The sequence below is a fragment of the Triticum dicoccoides genome, chromosome 7A (assembly GCF_002162155.2).
Source record: "Triticum dicoccoides isolate Atlit2015 ecotype Zavitan chromosome 7A, WEW_v2.0, whole genome shotgun sequence".
NCBI lineage: Eukaryota > Viridiplantae > Streptophyta > Magnoliopsida > Poales > Poaceae > Triticum > Triticum dicoccoides.
Genome location: NC_041392.1, coordinates 248,342,971 through 248,365,589, shown reverse-complemented (window position 1 = coordinate 248,365,589; position 22,619 = coordinate 248,342,971). Strand labels below are relative to the sequence as shown.

At 49.7% G+C, this 22,619-nt stretch overlaps 1 protein-coding gene across 1 annotated transcript; it reads right to left on the bottom strand.

Moving 5' to 3' along the window:
• Positions 1 to 199: 199 nt before the first annotated feature.
• LOC119332256 (transcription termination factor MTEF18, mitochondrial-like) lies at positions 200 to 2,459 on the bottom strand. Its single transcript, XM_037605442.1, has one exon. It carries the CDS (start codon positions 2,184 to 2,186, stop codon positions 288 to 290), a length of 1,899 nt encoding a protein of 632 aa, XP_037461339.1. The 5' UTR covers positions 2,187 to 2,459; the 3' UTR covers positions 200 to 287.
• Positions 2,460 to 22,619: the final 20,160 nt, after the last annotated feature.

Below are 22,619 nucleotides of genomic sequence, written 5' to 3'. Positions count from 1 at the left end.
ATAGATTCAGCACTACCACCGGGCACGGAACAATTACTCTTTTTTGCTTTCCTCGAGTTGATCATCAAACTCTAAAATGCCAAACTCTCAAAAACATGGTCCAATAGTTTGCTAAATCTTCTGCCTGCAACAAGCCAGTTCCTGCAGCAGAGCAGAAACACCATCCACACGACCACACTATAAATGAGGACAGATGATGTGCCGCAAATTATCAAAGAATAGCATTATGTGAGCAAATGTAGACAGTGAAACAAGTTAATTCATCAAAGGAGAGGGTGCTAATGATCTCAACTGCAAGGCATGTTTTTGGCCTTAGCTACTTCCCTCTTGTAGTTTTCCCAAACTTCAGGTCCCATGGGATGCTTTTTCACAAAATAACTCATGAAATATTTGTCTGAGCAAGCTAGGATTGTGCTTAAAGCCAGCCGGGATGTAACCAACCCCCTTTCTAGCAGCCAATTGTACATGAAAATCCTGACTTTGGTTCTTTCCACGGTAAATGACAGGCAAGCAGGGAAAGCAACCATGTCACTCAGAGTATACCCTGAATGATTTATAAGGAAGGATATCTTTGACTCGAGCACATCAATCTTCTGGTTCAGAACCTGTGGAGCCAGCTTGATCATGTTTACTACATCTTTTGGGTCCAACCCAGTATTGTTCACTAAGAACTCGTACCGATCTTGTAGTTCGTCACCTTTGCCACGGAAGGTTTTGAGTGCCTTCTTCATATCTTCAGAGCCTTCAACAAATCCTATGCTTTTCAAGAATTTTTTTCTCTCATTGAATGATGCTTCAAAGGGGTCAATTTTTGGTAGCTGGCTGACTTTTGACCCTAATGTGTAACTCATCAACAGTTTCGGGTCCTCCAGTATAATCTTGCGCAGGCGCCTCTTTCCCACATTGAGATTTGTAACAATGCTGTTTGGCATCTTCAATGGGGCAGAACCAAGGATTAATCCATGAGAAAGAACAAACTTGTTAACATCCTCATGGCTTATGCCAATCTCAGCTAAGAACAGCATTCCCCTCCGTAGGTTACTTGTGAAATCCTCGACCGACACATTTGGGAAGTCCATAAAAAGATCATACAGCTCTTTTTTTCCACATCCCGCTTTTAGCATCATGAGAACCACTGTAAATAGCATCTTTCCTGAACCATCCAGCAAGAAATCTGGATTTTGCCTGACCAATTTACCAACAGCTTCCTTAGTAAATCCCAAGTTAACGAAGAACTGGGGAACTCGAACCATCTTTCTCCAATCATAAGACTTCCTAGCAGATAAGAACTGACTAATCCAGTCCCGCTGGATCCCAATGTCGTCTAGCCACTCCAGGATCTTCAATTCCACATTCGGGTCACGAACCAATACAACAGGAGTAGCAATTACGAGCTTGATCACACTGGTCCTACTGAACCCAAGTTCCTCAAGGGCCTTCAGCTTAGATGCAAGCACACCATGGCCAAAACTAAAGACCTCCATAGCATCCCGGTATATCCTCCCTATCTTCCTGCGCGCAATGCCGTAATTGCAAAGCAGGCGGAAGTTGCCGAGCAACATCTCATCGTCCGTGAGAAACATGAGATCCCGAGGCAAGAACGCACTGCACTCGCTCGGTCTGAGGCCAATGCTCTCCAAGAAGGGCTCAAACTCGTTGACAGGATTGAATTGAAATAACCGCACCAGGGCCTTGCTGACCCTTTCATCCTTCATGTCCCTCTTCTTCACCTTGGACCTGAAGACCAGCTCGGTTCCCCCCTCCGGGGGCTCCTTCAGGGCATCCTTCACCTCCTCCAGCAGCTTGCTCAGGTAAACAGGCGAGCGCTTGCTTATATGCTCGGCGTCGCTGAAGCACATGCCGCGCGTGACATGGAGGTACTCCATGAACGTCTTCTGCGCGGCGCGGACCTCCCGCCTCCTCTCCATTTGCCTGATCTTCCGATCCACCCCGTCCTCCTCCTCATCCACCAAGGTTTCCCCCTCGCTGTGGAGGGGAGCAGCTGAATAGAGCCGCCGTTGAATCCGATGGTCACTCGGAGCAACCCGACCCGATGCCGGGAATGATCCTTGTACATGCCGCCAACTGGCAGCACAGCACGGCGGCACTCTGGAGGATTTGTCGAGGGCACCAGGAGCCCACCGGAGCCGGGCTGCGCTTAATGCGGCGCGGAGGTGGTTGTTCATGGCGAAAACGAAGCAACGGGAATCGCGCCAGCTTCAGGACCAACCGGGGGAGGGGGCTCTGCTCCACGGCGTGCCGCTGACGCCTGCACACGTCGCAGATTCCAGGGGGGCAAGACGACGTCGGAGGCTCAGACGAAACAGGGTCGCGCGATAGCAGCCTGTGTCAGGGCGCAGGTCACGCGCGAGCAGCTGCAGGTCGGCGAGCAGCGGGACGAGCGGCTGCCATGGCGGCTGGGAGGACCTGGGGTTTGGAAGCTGCGGGCGATGCGGGGGAAGCTGCGGGCGCTTGGATGAAAGCCCAGAAAGGTCAGAGACTTGACGCTGATCCGTGTGTTATTTGGGCCGGGCCGATTCGAAATGGAACAGCTGCACCAAATTCGCCTCAAACGTCTGGATGAACGGCCCAGTCACGAAAATACAACCCAGGCGGGCTGCTTAAACAGGCCTAACGTTCGGACTGACCGAAACCCCTCGTATCTAACTCAAATGTTGGGAAACACAGAAGATTGAGTCCGTGTTCATGCCGATGGATGCTCAAGTGATCCTAGGCATTCCTCCATGCACGCGTAATATACCAGATTTTTGGAGCTGGCACTATGAAAAGAATGAGCTCTTTTCAGTTCGATCGGCCTATCGCATGCTTGTTGTAACAAGACCAAGAAAAGAAGCATAGCTAGAGAATACGTCAGGTTCATCGAGTATGGCGGGTGAGGAAAGATCCTGGAAGAGTTTATGGAAGATACAAGTGTCTGGGAACGTGAGGATGTTCTTATGAAGACTATCAAAACACTCAATTCCAACTAATGATGTCCGAGCCCGAAGACATATGGCAGACTCTAATCTATGTGGCATGTGTGGAGCCCCAGATTCTTGGAGGCACTCCCTCCTGGAGTGTACCATGTCCCGCTGCACTTGGTCGCTCATAGATGAGGAATTGACGCAGAAGATGGCAACTACAACAGAACCAAAGGCGAAACAGTGGCTTTTCACACTCATGGATCTGTTATCACATGCAGAATTCGTGAGGCTCTCAGTTACACTTTGGGCCATTTGGGCAGCAAGACGTAAAGCTATCCACGAAGGAATTTTTTAGAGTCCACATGTCACTTTTATGGACAGATATATAGATGAGCTCGAAATTATTGGAGGAAAGCAGGAAATAGAGAGAATGGAGCCAAGGGTTCCAGCGCAAAACAGGAGACCAAAACCTCCTCCAATGGGATACGCCAAGATCAATGTAGATGCTGGATGCCGAAGAGGAAGCCGAGGAACAGCGGCCGCAGTATGCAGGGACAGTACAGGTGCTTTCCTTGGGAGTTCAACATTGGTCATCCGCGGAGTGGATGATCCGGCAACGCTAGAAGCAATAGCATGTCGGGAAGGAATGGCGCTTGCAGCAGACCTTCACTTAGATTAGTTCGTGATTGCATCGTACGCAATGCAAGTGGTCAGTGTCATCCATAATGAAAGTCTAGGAGCTTATGGTGCTATCATCAAGGGGATTAGACTACAACAAGTTTCTTTTCTTTGTAATTTGTTTTTGAAGGTCGTGCGAATAATCTAGAAGCACATAGACTAGCCAAGCGTTCTCGTGCCATGTATGGTTGGGTCAACCCCATAACTCAATTTGTATCCCACATCTTGTGGAATTTGATGAATAAAAGCTTGGTTATACCCCTAAAAAAATCTAGCTCAAATATGAGGCGGATATGGAGTGTCCGGGCGCGCCCGAACGGTCCGCCACGTCAGACCGATGCTAGGGTCCCACATGAAAACAGTTTGAAACCCGGTGGCCCTGCTCCTGCGGGCCACGTAGTGCCTAGCTCATCTCCTCCGTCGGACCGATGGCCCTGCGTGCGGCCGCTTCTGCGGGCCGCGTAGTGCCTAGCACGGCTATTTAAGCCGACTGTCGACACCGAAACCATACCTGTCCACATTTCCCCTTCTAGTTCGCCGCTGCCGCCACTTTCCACTCGTCGTCCCTCACTTTCCACTCGCCGTTTGCCATTACAAGTAGCCATGCCCCATGCCCTCAGGTAAGGAGCTACCCATATCTTACATTGGAGCGCCGACTTCAACTACTTGAGCAGATCCGGGCAAGGCACGAAGCCCGGATCGCCACGGGGCTATCTCCGGATGCGGTTATACGAAGGAGGAGTAGGTTGAGGAAGAGGAGGAGCATGAGGACGATGTGGGGCATGCTGGGACGCGAAACTACAAACAAAGCAGCAGGCCATCCTCGATTCCCTTCGCTTGGAGTCGGATGTGGAAGCCAGATGCCGTGTTGGCAGGAGATTGAGGTGGAGCACGCCACGGAAGTCGACGAGATTCTCACGTACATGGATGATGATGATGATGATGATGATGATGAGGAGGAGGAGGAGGAGCCGGAGCCCTCGTGCACGCCCGTCCACCCGACACCCACCACTAACATCCTGGACATATCCGACGACGAATCGTAACTAGGGTGTCGTAGTACATATGTTTATTTTGCATGACTTGTATGGACCTGATAAAATATGAGAGACTCAAATGCAGAGAAGCAAATTTGAAATGTGACCGGTCACTGACCCGCAGACGCACCCAATTGCGACCACGGGTGTTTGAGAGATCCGATTTACCAAATCCGATTCTATATGCTCTTATGTTCTACGCCCACACACATGAGCGGCATGCCTGATAAACACACACCGGGGCGGCGTAGAGGATGCCCCCTCCTGAATTCCTGATCTGCCTCGGCCATCGTACATCGTAAGAGTACCATAGCTACTACCAGTAGGCTGGTCAATTAATATTGAACATTATTAATGCACAAGGCTGAAAGATAAATGTTTATTGGCTGACAGGCACCGCTCGTGAGACAGAGAGAGAACAGAGGCAAGTGAGCTAGAGTGGAGCTCCGGGCGCGTCCCATCCGCCGCAGTTCGCTCTGGCTACGGCGGCTGCCTTGCCAGCCTCGATCCATCCTGAGTCTGGCCATGATGTAGTTCTGGTCACGCCCGCCCCCCGCCGCCGCCTTGCGGCCGGTAGTCCCCTTGTCGTCGCTGCTCACTCTGTCCACGACGGACACTAAACAATGTCTGCTTCAATCCACGCAAACAACTCTTCATGCACCTTCCCACCACCACTATCTACCTCTCCCACCGCCAATGGCGACCCGGCCCCTTCAGCGCTGCCAGTCAGCCCACCTCCGGAAGTCGCCACCCTACACAATTCGCCAGTCGCGGCCGCTCACCCCCTCCCCGCTGGCCTGCGGAAGCCGGATGCTGCCTTTGGGCTCCTATCTCCCTCAACTCCGCCGGTGCTATGCTCGGGCCTCCCTGATGGTCTGGGATCGACGCCCGGTGACGCTCTGTTGCAGTACGCTCTGGAAAACTTCTCCTCGCTGGTATGCTCGCCGCTCGATCCACACTCGAGGTTGGTTTCTCCAACTTCAATCTGGATCAAGCTGCTTCCCTCCTCTCAATGTCTTGATGATTTAGTTGTTTTCTCTTTGCTCAAGTTCTGGTTAGGGTCTCAATCCGAGATGCCAATTATTCGATCATTTGGTGCGGGCTTATTTTCATTAACAGTGGCTAATGCGGATGTCGCCGCATTTATTGTCTCGCTCGGAGGTATTAGTGATGGTCCGGTTAGGCTGTCGTTTCACATAGGTCCTCCAGTTGGCTCGGGCTCGTCTTTTTTCTGGGATTCAAATCTCCGACAACTTTGTCTTCTTCCCTCTCCATGGCTGCCATGGAGAGATCTCCTTAAATGTTGCATTTGTCCGCTCTCAATCTCCTGTTGCGCGTGCTCCTGCTCCTCTCGCCGTCGCAGCCCTCCCAACCTATCAGACAACTCTCGCCCCCTGCTGATTCGGTTTGTGGGTCCGCGGATTCTGAGACCAGGCTGGACGTTTGCGCCATGGATCCTGCCACTCTCCCTGCATCAACGCTGCCCCTGTGCGACAAATTCACCCACGAGCCATGCAGCTGCCTGATCCCTCCGCCTATAACCCACCGCCCAGCCAATTCGATGGCCTTCCGAGATCCCTCGCATGCACCCAACCACATACCTACAAATCTCCTGCCGCCGACCCTCACCCTGACGTAGCTACCAGGCGAGCCCGCCCTCGTTTCTCTCACCGGAGGCCCATGACCATCGACTGCCGCACGCGTGGCATCCTAGAGACTCCAGAAAGGCCTCTCCCGTGGCTCTCGCGCTGTGAGCCTCTCCTTCCCATCTCGGAAGCCTTTTCCCCTCGCCGACCCTCATGGATTTGACCAACCACCCCTTAGGGCATACGTGTGCGCCTGCCTCCTCTGCGGTGCCTGCTCCCCTAGCCAAATCCCTGCAAGCCTCGATCCCCCACTAACGCCTCCTACGCCCATGCCCTTGTGCATGGCTCTACATGCATCCTCCCCCCGCACTTATCCTTCAATGCATGCAGCTCCGCATCCTCCTTATAACCAGCCCCTCCATGCGCTGCTACCGCTGCCTTGCCCTCGACCACCGCGTTCAACATTGTCGAGACCCTATGCATTGTAGGAACTGTTGGGTCTCCGGCCACCGTCAACTCGACTGTAAGCATCCTTCTTGTTTCCTCCATGCTTCTTCCTCTACTTTCCTTCCCCGGTTGACTTAGCTCCCCACTTTCTCGTGTCCCGTTCTTCGGCCATCCTCAGGTCCAATGGCTGACTTCATCCCGCTGGTCGACAAGGTGCTTGCTGATACATCTCCAACATATCTATAATTTTTGATTGTTCCATGCTATTATATTATCTATTTTGGATGTTTTATATGCATTAATATGCTGTTTTATATGATTTTTGGGACTAACCTATTAACCTAGAGCCAATGCCAGTTTATGTTTTTTCCTTGTTTTAGAGTTTCGCAGAAAAGGAATACCAAACGGAGTCCAAACGGAATAAAACTTTCGCGATGATCTTTCTTGGACCAGAAGACACTGAGGAGACTTGGAGTGCAGGTTGGAATAGCCACGAGGCGGTCACAAGGGTGGAGGGCATGGCCCCCAACCTTGTGGGCCCCTTGGTGGCCTCCTAACCTAGATCTTCCTCCTATATATACTCTTATACCCTGAAAACTTCCAAGAGAGCCACGAAACTACTTTTCCATCGCCGCAACCTTCTGTAACTGTGAGATCCAATCTTGGGGCCTTTTTCGGCATCCTACCGGAGGGTGATTCGATCACGGACGGCTTCTACATCAACACCATTCCCTCTTCGATGAAGCGTGAGTAGTTTACCACAGACCTACGGGTCCATAGCTAGTAGCTAGATGGCTTTCTCTCTCTCTTTGATTCCCAATACCATGTTCTCCTCGATGTTCTTGGAGATCTATTCGATGTAATACTCTTTTGCGGTGTGTTTGCCGAGATCCAATGAATTGTGGATTTATGATCAGCTTATCTATGAATATTATTTGAATCTCCTCTGAATTCTTATATGCATGATTTAATATCTTTGCAAGTCTCTTCGAACTATCGATTTGATTTGTGTCAGGACCCCGACTCAATGCCACATCGATCTAGCATGTAACACCTCATATCACTTTGCGGCCTCACGCACGGTATTCCCACGGGTGTCGCCTTACCTTTGCCCGGGACCGTTTGCGTCTTTTGGCACACGTATATGATAGTGTCGCTAGCATCCATATGATAAGGAGCCCGGGCTGACATGGCTAGTCGTAAACCCAAAGTGGCACAAACTTACAGGGACAGGCATCCATGACCCAACATCGAACGTGTCGGTCATCAGCGAGTGAATCCAGGCTGTAGCACTGGGATAGCAGGACTCCGGTGAACCGGGCTGTAGCGGGCTAACAGGACTCCGGTATTCATCGCGTGACATTTCCCCGAAGGGACAGACACAGGAACGAAGAAGGACACATGCCGGCCAGCCTAAGTGTTCCGGAGCAGTAGCAAGCTACCATGGCTCAGTGGAAACACTAGGAGACATTTCCCGGTAAGAGAGGCTACCAAGGATAAACAACTAGGTTGTCAGATCCCACACATACCAAGCATCTCAATAACATACACACAATATGCTCGATATGTGCAAATACAACATGGCATCACAACATGACTCTACAACTCAAGTATTTATTCAATAGGCTCCAAGGAGCGAGATATTACAAACATGGGTCTCATGACCCAACAATCAGAGCATACAAGTCAAATCACATGCGGAAGCTTAACATGTCTGAGTACAGACATCTAGAAATGAAAAAGGCTGAGAAGCCTGACTATCTACCAGATCCTGCCGAGGGCACAAGATCGTAGCTGAGGTAACAAGATAAACGTCGAAGTCCACGAGGTACTACTAGCGAGACTGAAGTCTCTCTGCAAAAACATAAATTAAGCAACGTGAGTACAAATGTACCCAGCAAGACTTACATCAGATCTATCTACATATGCATCATTATCAACAAGGGGGTGGTGGGGTTTAACTGCAGCAAGCGAGCTTTGACTCGGTGGTTATCCTGAACTACGACTGCAAGTAACTCTTTGAGGTGGCGCACACGAGTCCACATATTCACCATATCAATACACCACTATGGATCCACTCCCGTCTCCCTACGAGAACGCCATCCATAGCACTCACGCTTATCTTGCGTATTTTAGAGTATCCACTTTCACTTGTCTATGAACTGTACAGGCAACCCAGAAGTCCTTTACCGCGGACACGGCTATTCGAATAGATCATATTAACCCTGCAGGGGTGTACTTCTTCACACACGCTTTCGCCACTTACCGCCATGTACACCTCGTGTATCTCGGCAACCTTCAAGCGGAAGCCTGGCGAGGGAGTCGGCCACGACCTGACTAACCACACAAGTCTCTCGTCCAGGTTTATCGCCTATTCGGGTTCCAGCCGCAAGGAGATCCGGCCGGGGTGTCGCTCACGGCCCCAAACGATGTGTGCAAGGTTCCCAAGCCCACCATCCGGGTGCCACTTGGTACACCGTGCCACTGTGCCTAGTCTGTCCCAAGCCCACCTGTACCGGGTGCCACTTGGTAGACTACTAACACTACCTACAAACACCAGAAACTAGTTGCAACTCCTGGACAGAGATCGAGTTGATTAATAAGTCGAGAGAGCTTGGAGCGCCCGGAGCCCAATGTGTGGTAGTAACTGTTCATGGATCACAAACACAGAACTCAGTTCCTGAGGACGGCTGCAATGAGACAACCCACCATGTACTCCTACATGGCCTCTCACCGCTACCTTTACCAAATCGTGTTCACACACTTAGCTCTCCACAATAGGACATGTTCACACACCTCTGATTCATCCCCGATGAATCAGACCTGACTCAACTCTAAGCAATAGCAGGCATGACAAACAAACATGAATGAGTAGGCACATCAGGGCTCAAACAACTCCTACTCATGCTAGTGGGTTTCATCTATTTACTGTGGCAATGACAGGTCATGCAGAGGATAAAAGGTTCAGCTACCGCAGCAAGTAACAGATGAACCGTTGTTGTCCTAATGCAGTAAAAGAGAGCAGGAGCGAGAGAGTGGGATTTTATCGAAATGAACAAGGGGGTTTTGCTTGCCTGGCACTTCTGAAGATAGTATAGCTCTTCATCGGTGTCATCGAACTCATCGTCGAACCACGTCTATCGAGGGGGGACAATACCGGCAAACAATGAAGAAACACAATCAATGCAATGCACAATGTGATGCATGATCATGACATGTCAATATGAATGTGTTTTGGGCTAATGCAAGCTAGAACAGATTGAAATGAGTCCATTTGAACCAAAGATTCAAATGCAAACCCATTTTATGAAGTCATATTAGTGCATTAACTTGTTTCACCTAAACAGCAAGGTTATTGTGTTCTAACATGCATGCAAATGGTACAGATGGATAGATTGGATTTTTCTGATCATTTTTCATATATAATTTGTTTGATTTGGAGTTACGGTTGAATTTCTATGAATTTTAGAAGTTTAGACTATTTTCTGGAATTTTCTGAATAAAAATAAATCCAGAAAACATTACTGCGTCAGCCTGACATCATCATGACGTCGGCAGGTCAACAGGGGCTGGTCCGGGTCAAACCTGACCAGTGGGGTCCACTGGTCAGTGACTGGGGCTGGTTAGTGTCAATGACAGGTGGGGCCGGGTCAACAGACACGTCAGCAAGTCAATACTGACGTGTGGGGTCGGTCAACATGTGACGTGGCCAGGTCAAACTGACCTGTGGGCCCGTGGGGGTTATTTTAATCTAAACACAGATAAAACCTAGGTTAGTTAGGGCGTGGGGCCCAGGTGTCAGTGAGCTAGGAGGTTGGTTAGTGGGGCTGTTAGCTGCTAATGACGGGCCATGTCATCTCGCCGGAGTCTCGCCGGCGGTGACCTCGAACCGCGGCGGAGTTCGCTCGGAACTCGCCAGAGTCGACGGATCGACGCGCCAGGGGCACCAGAGGATAGCACGTGCCCGTGCGCATCTAGGGGGACCAACGGGAGGTGCGGGGGTGGCCGGAGTTCGCCGGAGTGGAACCCGCGGCGGCTGCCGGAGTTCGGGGCTGGTGCGGGTTAGCGTTGCGGTGTGCTAACAAGCGAGGCGATGGGCTAGCGGAGCACTACACGATGCGGGGAGCAGGTTAGGCGCGCCGGGGTGACCTAATGGTCACCGGAGCTACGCCGGCGACGAGCTCAGGCGACGGCGTGCTACGGCCAGCTATGAAATGGCGGCTACGGTGAGCGGCAAGCCACGGGGTTAGGGGCAAAACGTGCAGGAGCTCACGGTGGTTCGGATGAGGTAGATGACGAGCTCGGGGAGGCGGAGACGGCGGCGAATCGGCACGTGTGGCTTCCGGCGACCGAGGAGGAAGAAGACGAGGCAGCCGGCGATGCAGGGCTTCCTAAGGGGCTTGGCTCGGTGGGGAGGAAGAGGGGGTCGAGGCGGAGCTCCTGAGCTCAGCGGGAGGGCGAGGGGTGGCCGGTGGCTATGGATGCGACGGCGGCGCCCTCCGGTGGCTCTCGGTGGTGCTCCAAATCGAGAGAGGGAGAGAGCTAGAGCTAGCAGAGAGAAGGGATAGCGGTCGAGGGGGTCGAGGGCGTTCCAACGGTGCACTGGAGAGGTCGGGGGCGGCTGGGACACATCGAAGCAGGAGGTGGCGACCGGCGACGCGCGCTCTGCCACGACTTGTCCTCCTGGCGAGGGGTTGAAGACAAACCTGCCCCTCGCTAGGTTGGGCTGGGCCGGCTCTGGTGGACTGGGCTGCTGGTGGGCTACCAGGTAAGGCCAGGTAAGTGGCCAGGTATGTGCTCTGTTTTATTTTTTTGAATTTATTTTGCCACTGTTTTGAATTTAAAATAATTCAAACAATGCCAAAAACTCCTCTGAATATTTTTATTTTGCTAGATGGACTTTTCCAAAAGCTCATAAAATATTTCAGGGGTATTTGAAATTATATTCTAGTTATATGAATATAATTCAAATTCAAATAGCTAATGATTTAAATTCAAAGTCCCAAGATTAAGTCCTTAAAAATGTTCAATATTTTGGTTGGGACCAGAACCCTTTGCCAAAATTATCAAACATTTAAGAGGAGCATTTTGGAACAATGAATGAGATTTTAGGGTTTTTGCCCTTCTTTTATTTAGGGTTTTGAGGCTTCCAAATTTCCTCAGTTCAAGTTTCAAAAGTTTAAACATGATGCAAACACTAGGCAGCACCAGAAGCTAGGGATGTGACAACTCACCCCCACTAAACAAGAATATCGACCCGAGATTCAAGTGTAGGGTAAGACGAAGGGGAACGCAACCTAACACAATCTTCACGATCCAGGTTGCCCTTCATAAGAACATTGATTCGATCACCATCATTGTCTTGATGTGTTGCTCCGAGAATGCCAACCGACATGACAACGAGAGGGGAAAGAAAACTCTAGAAGGATCGAACTTCTCGAAGGTCGAACAACTCACGGAATGAGACATAGAACCATCTCTCGGGTTGAGACACGAGATACACATCAAGAGGGGTGGAAAGAAACGGATGACGAAGGTTCACTAGGTGGACAACAATTCCACACTTAAGAAGGTGGTAAACGATTGTCAACGTAGCGAGGAGTTGAGTTTCCATGATGCCACAGCGGGACATCCTGGAGGAGGGTGATTCGTAGATTATTACCTTAAGTGGCAAAAAGAATTACCTTTGATTCAGAGATCATCGAAAATATTTTATACCAACCTAAGGCAATTCTCGAGCGGCCATTTGGAGGGGTTCGGTAGAATGGCATACCCGGATTAAAATGGATGATGTGGATTACCTTGTTGAAAACAACACAAGGAATGATTTTAGTAACTGGGGAGAAGCTCAACAGTAGAGAGTGAGTCCACTGTTTGAAAGTTATAGCATAATCGAGGAAACTGAGAGCAATCCAGTTAGTGCCGATGATAACACCTAGCGCTTGTGCGTGCTCTCAAGAACTTGAGCATCTCCATATTCATCAAGCTTTTACCAACATCAATGACAAGGATCCTGGCAACACCACTTACTACCATGATGAATGGTGATGGAGGATGCAGATGCAAAGGAAGATATCACCGTCTCAGATTTCACCTTGGCGGGGCCAAGGAAGCAAAATCTGGATAATCGATCGAAAGACATTTAGCGCTCCGCTTCTAATGTTCTCCTTGATGTGCTAGCGTAACCCATTCATAAAGACGGTTTGATATCTAGAACATCAAGTAAAAGGTCGGACTTCGGGAAGACAAAAATCATAAGGCACAATTAGGGAGTAAATCCTACGAAGTCCTTATGGGAAGGTGGCCAACTTCTTCAATCAAGATACTACAATAATAGGTCTTCCGGCTGGGTGTGTTGGCCATAACATCCACTTTACCGGTTATCGAGGGACCAGTATTATAGTTCTTGGAAAATGTTCCAACCATCATATCTGCCTGAGATTCAGATCTGGTTGGTGTCAGGATATTCCAGACTCATCGAGTCTAGGAAGAAAAAAGAAAGTTTGCAACACAATTCGACGAGATGACGTTGCGAGATTCTCGGAAAATGAACTACGATAGCAAGCTCCAAGACATGAGCTGGTTCTGCTACACACATGTGAACACGCTGTCCCAGACGAACATTATCACATGGTAGTCTTACAATAAAACACTACCGAGTTCAGGTGGGGAACCATCATTAATGACATCGAAGTCTCCACGCGTGGAAGTCCAAAGAGTTCACCTTGGACAGACTCCTTTATCTTTGAACAACTCAATCAGTGGCTTGGTGTGCTAGGATATACATATGGAATGAAGATGATCAGTCTAACAGACCACAAAATTCTTCGCACGTGCATGACTGACTTGGGATGATTCCAAAGGAGGTAAAACAAGCCTTCTCAAATTCATGGCGGCAACTTGCATCAAGTGCACATGAATTAGAGGGACTCACTTCTTTTGTCCAAACATATGCTTCACGAACGAATCATGAAGATAATGCTTACACAAGTTTCCAACACTAGCTTAACGTTCAACAAAATCATGGAGGAGATAAGGATGTTATCAATGGGCTCAACAACAACTCATCCAGGTTTCCATATTAGTGGAATTCCACAATTATGTGAACAAGGTGATAGCATTGGTCAGACCAAAGAATATAATGGTGTATGCTCGAGGAAAAACCATGAGTAAGACAACATTACGAATATCGTTGGTTCTGATTTGATTTGACGATAGCCCATACTCAATCAAAGGTTTGGGTAAGATAATAGATCCAACAATTGATCACAAGGACCAATTGATGAAGATATCATCTTTCTTCAACACACACACACACAAAAAAAGATATCCCTTAACATGAGCTAAGTCGGACAAGCTTTTATCTTCCAACTCTCCAAGTTGTTGTTTAGCTTGACCAACTAGCTCAGGGGTATCCCACACAGATTCTTGGAGAAGGGGTGGTTTACAGGAAACCATCTTGATCACGAACTCAACATAGCGGTCAGGTGGCAACCTGGTAATACTTCCGAGAAGATATTCGGAAAATTACAAACCACCGATATGTTACTAAGCTCGAGAACAATCTTGCTTTTCAGGGCAAGACGATATGATCAAAGAGCGAGGGATTGACGAAATCCTAACTCACCGATCGAAAAGTGCACCAACAATAAGGACTAGGTAGCACAATCTATCTTAGAATGATGATTCAAGAACCAACACACTAAGAATGAAATTATTGTCCTTTAACTACCAAGCAACGAAGTTGCTAGCAGTATTGATTTCACACATCACGACTCACTTGTCGACATTCCGGTTGCAACAACACGAGAACCAAGAAATGAATAATGATGGAGAGAAGTATCACTGTGTCAAGAGTTCATAGGATGGTGTGCAATTCCCATGACATTCTTGATATAAAGATGGTAATACTCCAAGGTAGAACAGAACAAAAACTGGATTAGTATTTTGATCTGCGGAGTACAACTGTTAAGACCCAATCCTGGGTATGGATGAGGTACTGGAGTTTGTTTCTCCTAGTCATTCCAGAATAGAATGGCTCGACGGACCACAAGAATAATAAGCATCGATAACACGAATGCACAATTACTCTTGACTATCAACGGATAGATGAAGACTGGAATACAACTAAAGAGGGACAACTCAATGGAACATACAATTTTCTGAGTTGTGGATACATGGATTAGTATGCCGAACAAATTCAGCATATTTCTTCCGGATAACCCATGCTGAAAAGGAAGGACATGCAGATTCACAATGTGGAATGGAGAACCCATCAAAAGCACTCTGGTTGTGATCTTTTGATCCAACAAACTTCTGCCATAAAGTGGTTCATAGTATTTGGAAGAAGGAAATACCACGAACTTCGAGGACTAATGCAAAGTTACTAATATCCTAAAGGAACTAGCAGACACTATCAACATGAAGTAAGTAGAGTGAATCTCGGGTTCAAAACCCAGGAATAGAATACCTACTACTAACTGGCATCACGGGATGCTTTCGAGAATGATAGCCAGAATCATCACACTGGGAACACAAGGCATGACTGGATTACTAGGTGATACTCTAGACACCTAGGGTCATAATAATAACTCCAACATATATGTCAAGGCAGCAGAGTACCTCAACTCACCGATTAGTGTGGTTAATCTGGCCCAAAGGAACATCGAAACGGGAGGAAGGGATTTGCAAATTGCTTCAGACTATTTAGAAACCTGGGATGACTCGGACAGCATAACGGCTGTAAATGCTCGAAAAGATTTGAGACATGCTACAAAATGGTGGCATAACCACTTGATCATCATAATATCAAGGTTTGGAGATCAACAGTTAACATACAGAAGTAGTAGGAACTGGACTGAGGCTTAAGTCCAACAGTTCTATAGGTCTACGGATTAGTAACACGTGACCCTGATAGAAAGAAGAGAAAGCCTAGTTCCTTACCCCCGTAGAAAAGATAAGATGACTCAGATCAGAAGGGCATGAGGTATAAGGAGTAAAAAAAGCCTTACGTTCCATCCCACAATCAATTCCCTTACATAACTAAAGCATTTCTAGACTCAACTTCGACCAGTTTGGCTTGGTAATCCTACAGGCAGTCAAGCTCTGATACCAAAGCTGTCAGGACCCCGACTCAATGCCACATCGATCTAGCATGTAACACCTCATATCACTTTGCGGCCTCACGCACGGTATTCCCACGGGTGTCGCCTTACCTTTGCCCGGGACCGTTTGCGTCTTTTGGCACACGTATATGATAGTGTCGCTAGCATCCATATGATAAGGAGCCCGGGCTGACATGGCTAGTCGTAAACCCAAAGTGGCACAAACTTACAGGGACAGGCATCCATGACCCAACATCGAACGTGTCGGTCATCAGCAAGTGAATCCAGGCTGTAGCACTGGGCTAGCAGGACTCCGGTGAACCGGGCTGTAGCGGGCTAACAGGACTCCGGTATTCATCGCGTGACATTTCCCCGAAGGGACAGACACAGGAACGAAGAAGGACACATGCCGGCCAGCCTAAGTGTTCCGGAGCAGTAGCAAGCTACCATGGCTCAGTGGAAACACTAGGAGACATTTCCCGGTAAGAGAGGCTACCAAGGATAAACAACTAGGTTGTCAGATCCCACACATACCAAGCATTTCAATAACATACACACAATATGCTCGATATGTGCAAATACAACATGGCATCACAACATGACTCTACAACTCAAGTATTTATTCAATAGGCTCCGAGGAGCGAGATATTACAAACATGGGTCTCATGACCCAACAATCAGAGCATACAAGTCAAAGCACATGTGGAAGCTTAACATGTCTGAGTACAGACATCTAGAAATGAAAAAGGCTGAGAAGCCTGACTATCTACCAGATCCTGCCGAGGGCACAAGATCATAGCTGAGGTAACAAGCTAAACGTCGAAGTCCACGAGGTACTACTAGCGAGACTGAAGTCTCTCTACAAAAACATAAATTAAGCAACGTGAGTACAAATGTACCCAGCAAGACTTACATCAGATCTATCTACATATGCATCATTATCAACAAGGGGGTGGTGGGGTTTAACTGCAGCAAGCCAGCTTTGACTCGGTGGCTATCCTGAACTACGACTGCAAGTAACTCTTTGAGGTGGCGCACACGAGTCCACATATTCACCATATCAATACACCACTATGGATCCACTCCCGTCTCCCTACGAGAACACCATCCATAGCACTCATGCTTATCTTGCGTATTTTAGAGTATCCACTTTCACTTGTCTATGAACTGTACAGGCAACCCAGAAGTCCTTTACCGCGGACACAGCTATTCGAATAGATCATATTAACCCTGCAGGGGTGTACTTCTTCACACACGCTTTCGCCACTTACCGCCATGTACACCTCGTGTATCTCGGCAACCTTCAAGCGGAAGCCTGGCGAGGGAGTCGGCCACGACCTGACTAACCACACAAGTCTCTCGTCCAGGTTTATCGCCTATTCGGGTTCCATCCGCAAGGAGATCCGGCCGGGGTGTCGCTCACGGCCCCAAACGATGTGTGCAGGGTTCCCAAGCCCACCATCCGGGTGCCACTTGGTACACCGTGCCACTGTGCCTAGTCTGTCCCAAGCCCACCTGTACCGGGTGCCACTTGGTAGACTACTAACACTACCTACAAACACCAGAAACTAGTTGCAACTCCTGGACAGAGATCGAGTTGATTAATAAGTCGAGAGAGCTTGGAGCGCCCGGAGCCCAATGTGTGGTAGTAACTGTTCATGGATCACAAACACAGAACTCAGTTCCTCAGGACGGCTGCAATGAGACAACCCACCATGTACTCCTACATGGCCTCTCACCGCTACCTTTACCAAATCGTGTTCACACACTTAGCTCTCCACAATAGGACATGTTCACACACCTCTGATTCATCCCCGATGAATCAGACCTGACTCAACTCTAAGCAATAGCAGGCATGACAAACAAACATGAATGAGTAGGCACATCAGGGCTCAAACAACTCCTACTCATGCTAGTGGGTTTCATCTATTTACTGTGGCAATGACAGGTCATGCAGAGGATAAAAGGTTCAGCTACCGCAGCAAGTAACAGATGAACCGTTGTTGTCCTAATGCAGTAAAAGAGAGCAGGAGCGAGAGAGTGGGATTTTATCGAAATGAACAAGGGGGTTTTGCTTGCCTGGCACTTCTGAAGATAGTATAGCTCTTCATCGGTGTCATCGAACTCATCGTCGAACCACGTCTATCGAGGGGGGACAATACCGGCAAACAAGGAAGAAACACAATCAATGCAATGCACAATATGATGCATGATCATACATGTCAATATGAATGTGTTTTGGGCTAATGCAAGCTAGAACAGATTGAAATGAGTCCATTTGAACCTAAGATTCAAATGCAAACCCATTTTATGAAGTCATATTAGTGCATTAACTTGTTTCACCTAAACAGCAAGGTTATTGTGTTCTAACATGCATGCAAATGGTACAGATGGATAGATTGGATTTTTCTGATCATTTTTCATATATAATTTGTTTGATTTGGAGTTACGGTTGAATTTCTATGAATTTTAGAAGTTTAGACTATTTTCTGGAATTTTCTGAATAAAAATAAATCCAGAAAACATTACTGCGTCAGCCTGACATCATCATGACGTTAGCAGGTCAACAGGGGCTGGTCCGGGTCAAACCTGACCAGTGGGGTCCACTGGTCAGTGACTGGGGCTGGTTAGTGTCAATGACAGGTGGGGCCGGGTCAACAGACACGTCAGCAAGTCAATACTCACGTGTGGGGTCGGTCAACATGTGACATGGCCATGTCAAACTGACCTGTGGGCCCGTGGGGGTTAGTTTAATCTAAACACAGATAAAACCTGGGTTAGTTAGGGTGTGGGGCCCAGGTGTCAGTGAGCTAGGAGGTTGGTTAGTGGGGCTGTTAGCTGCTAATGACGGGCCACGTCATCTCGCCGGAGTCTCGCCGGCGGTGACCTCGAACCGCGGTGGAGTTCGCTCGGAACTCGCCAGAGTCGACGGATCGACGCGCCAGGGGCACCAGAGGATAGCCCGTGCCCGTGCGCATCTAGGGGGACCAACGGGAGGTGCGGGGGTGGCCGGAGTTCACCGGAGTGGAACCCGCGGCGGCTGCCGGAGTTCGGGGCTGGTGCGGGTTAGCGTTGCGGTGTGCTAACAAGCGAGGCGATGGGCTAGCGGAGCACTACACGATGCGGGGAGCAGGTTAGGCGCGCCGGGGTGACCTAATGGTCGCCGGAGCTACGCCGGCGACGAGCTCAGGCGGCGGCGTGCTACGGCCAGCTATGAAATGGCAGCTACGGCGAGCGGCAAGCCACGGGGTTAGGGGCAAAACGTGCAGGAGCTCACGGTGGTTCGGATGAGGTAGATGACGAGCTCGGGGAGGCGGAGACGGCGGCGAATCGGCACGTGTGGCTTCCGGCGACCGAGGAGGAAGAAGACAAGGCAGCCGGCGATGCAGGGCTTCCTGAGGAGCTTGGCTCGGTGGGGAGGAAGAGGGGGTCGAGGCGGAGCTCCTGAGCTCAGCGGGAGGGCGAGGGGTGGCCGGTGGCTATGGATGCGACGGCGGCGCCCTCCGGTGGCTCTCGGTGGTGCTCCAAATCGAGAGAGGGAGAGAGCTAGAGCAAGCAGAGAGAAGGGATAGCGGTCGAGGGGGTCGAGGGCGTTCCAATGGTGCACTGGAGAGGTCGGGGGCGGCTGGGACACGTCGAAGCAGGAGGTGGCGACCGGCGACGCGCGCTCTGCCACGACTTGTCCTCCTGGTGAGGGGTTGAAGACAAACCTGCCCCTCGCTAGGTTGGGCTGGGCTGGCTCTGGTGGACTGGGCTGCTGGTGGGCTACCAGGTAAGGCCAGGTAAGTGGCCAGGTATGTGCTCTGTTTTATTTTCTGTTTGTTTTATTTTTTTTAAATTTATTTTTCCACTGTTTTGAATTTAAAATAATTCAAACAATGCCAAAAACTCCTCTGAATATTTTTATTTTGCTAGATGGACTTTTCCAAAAGCTCATAAAATATTTTAGGGGTATTTGAAATTATATTCTAGTTATATGAATATAATTCAAATTCAAATAGCTAATGATTTAAATTCAAAGTCCCAAGATTAAGTCCTTAAAAATGTTCAATATTTTGGTTGGGACCAGAACCCTTTGCCAAAATTATCAAACATTTAAGAGGAGCATTTTGGAACAAAGAATGAGATTTTAGGGTTTTTGCCCTTCTTTTATTTAGGGTTTTGAGGCTTCCAAATTTCCTCAGTTCAAGTTTCAAAAGTTTAAACATGATGCAAACACTAGGCAGCACCAGAAGCTAGGGATGTGACAATTTGGCCAACTAGATTGGTTTTTCTTGCAATGTGAGAAGTGCTTAGCTTTGGGTTCAATCTTGCGGTGTCCTTTCCCAGTGACAGTAGGGGCATCAAAGCACGTATTGTATTATTGCCATCGAGGATAACAAGATGGGGTTTTCATCATATTGCTTGAGTTAATTCCGCTACATCATGTCATCTTACTTAATGCGTCACTCTGTTCTTCATGAACTTAATACTCTAGATGCAGGCAGGAGTCGGTCGATGTGTGGAGTAATAGTAGTAGATGCAGAACCGTTTCGGTCTACTTGACACGGATGTGATGCCTATATTCATGATCATTGCCTTAGGTATCATCATAACTTTGCGCTTTTCTATCAATTGCTCGACAGTAATTTGTTCACCCACCGTAATAATTCCTTTCTTGAGAGAAGCCTCTAGTGAAACCTATGGCCCCCGGGTCTATTTCCCATCATATAAGTTTCCGATCTACAATTCTAGTTTCCTATTTACTTTCTTTTGCAATCTTTTACTTTCCGTTCCATAAACCAAAAATATTACTTTACCGTTTATCCATCTCTATCAGATCTCACTTTGCGAATAACCGTGAAGGGATTGACAACCCCTTCGTCGCGTTGGTTGCAAGTTGGTGTTTGTTTGTGCAGGTATTCAGTTTCTTGTCGCATTATCTCCTACTGGATTGATACCTTGGTTCTCAAAACTGAGGGAAATACTTACGCTACTTTGTTGCATCACCCTTTCCTCTTCAAGGGAAAAACCAACGCAAGCTCAAGAGGTAGCACTTGCCGCTGACCTTGCCTTGGCCCCGTCACAACCGCCCTCGCCCCTCCCCAGGACCGCTCCCGCTGCATCGCTCGCCCACGCCCACCCAGCCTCCCCTCCCCGGTCGTCGTCATCTCCGATGATGAGGTGGAGGAGGAGGACCCGGAGAAGTGGAGTTTGCCTCCGGTGATGAGTCCGTGGACTCTGACGAGGCGATGGTCGACATCGACATGAACCCGTCCCACTCTCACCCACACCGCATCAACGTTTTCATGCCATACGTCCCGCTCGAGCACTTCGACAACATCGCCTATGCTTACGTCAACCCTCCTGCTGCCAACCCGGTGGCTCTCATCCACCGCGCCTTGAGGGAGGAGGCCGGCGACCCCCCATGCACGCTGGTCACAGCCTCGCACGGGGTTGGCATGCTCGTCTTTGCCGCCCCCGATGACCGTGAGCGCACTATGGGGGAAGGCCCCTTCCTCGGGCATGAGCACACCGTCTACCTCAACAGGCACAACGACATCGACAACTGCTTCCTCTTGCCCCACCGCGACCTCGTCGTCATCGCCATCGAGTACTACCCCATCGGGCACTGGTTCCCACAACACATCCTGCACACCACTGGCCCCTTCGCCAACCCGTTCGACATCAACCCCATCTGTCTGGTCGGCGTTGACTACTCTGTAGTTCTCGTCACTGTCAAGGCTCGAGACGTCAATGATGTTCCCCACGTGCTGGCCATGCACGAGTTCAACGGCATCGGGGCAATCGCCTCAGTCTCCATCATCTCCTGCACCAACCTGCCCGCCTCCGGCTTCGACTTCGCTTCTGCACCACCCTCAGACGACTCCGCCAACGGCGACTTCCCCGCTGACATGGACACCAACCTCGCTCTGCCTCCCCCTCCGCCTGCCGGCAACGACAACGGTGGAAGGATTGCAGAGCTTCCTGGTGGCCGCACCATGTGGGCATTCCCTTCGCCCGCGGTCAAGGCCAAGCCGCTCCTGGAGAAACCAGCCAACGTCCTCGTCTACATGCGCCCCCGCTTCTTCGATGTTGTCATCATCACCTCTGCCGGTGACCATGGGCACTACCGCATCCCCATGCAGGCGGCAGGGTCCGCCGTCGACATGCTCGTCGCTAACTTTGCCACCACCTCCATCGGCCACCTCTCCAAGATAGCCACTGTGGGTCCCTCCAAAACCCTAGTCACTTCTGTTGACGTCCTCTGTCGTGACTCTCCGGCGCTGCCTGCCCCTCCTGCCGATGCATCCTCTAAAGGCCCACCATCTACTGGCACCGACAACATCATCCTCTCCTAGCTTGGCACCCCACTGGTCCAGGAGGACGCTTTTGATGTGCATATCGTCACTGCAGTGATGCCTCCTTCCCCACCGTCCTCCCCTGGCCGGCGCCAGAGCGCGCGTCTCGCCGGCATCGAGGCCCCGACCTACACCACCATCCTGCAGAAGGCTACACAACGCATGCGCTCTCTCAAGGAAGGAAAGCTCTCTGCAGGAGTGAAGATGCTGATCCCGGCGGCACAACTCATCGGTATGGCTGGGGAGGTCTATGCGCCCCTGCCCCGCCGTGACGTCCTGGAGCTCGCGGCCGCTTGTGACATCCCCATCTCTGCTCTCGATGGTGACAACATCAGTGACTAATGTATTGGCACCTGTGGCTAGCTCTTAGTGCTCTTGCAACCCCTCATCGCCGCTATGGTGCGGCTTGTATCCGTCCTAGTCTTGCTCTGGACATAGGTTATTGCTCTTCCAAGCTTGGCTGGAGACCCTTTCCTCCATTGGCCCTCTGGCTTTTAGGCCT

Excerpts from the sequence above, each read along its gene's own strand:
- LOC119332256 (XM_037605442.1), bottom strand. The coding sequence starts at position 2,186 with ATGAACAACCACCTCCGCGCCGCATTAAGCGCAGCCCGGCTCCGGTGG.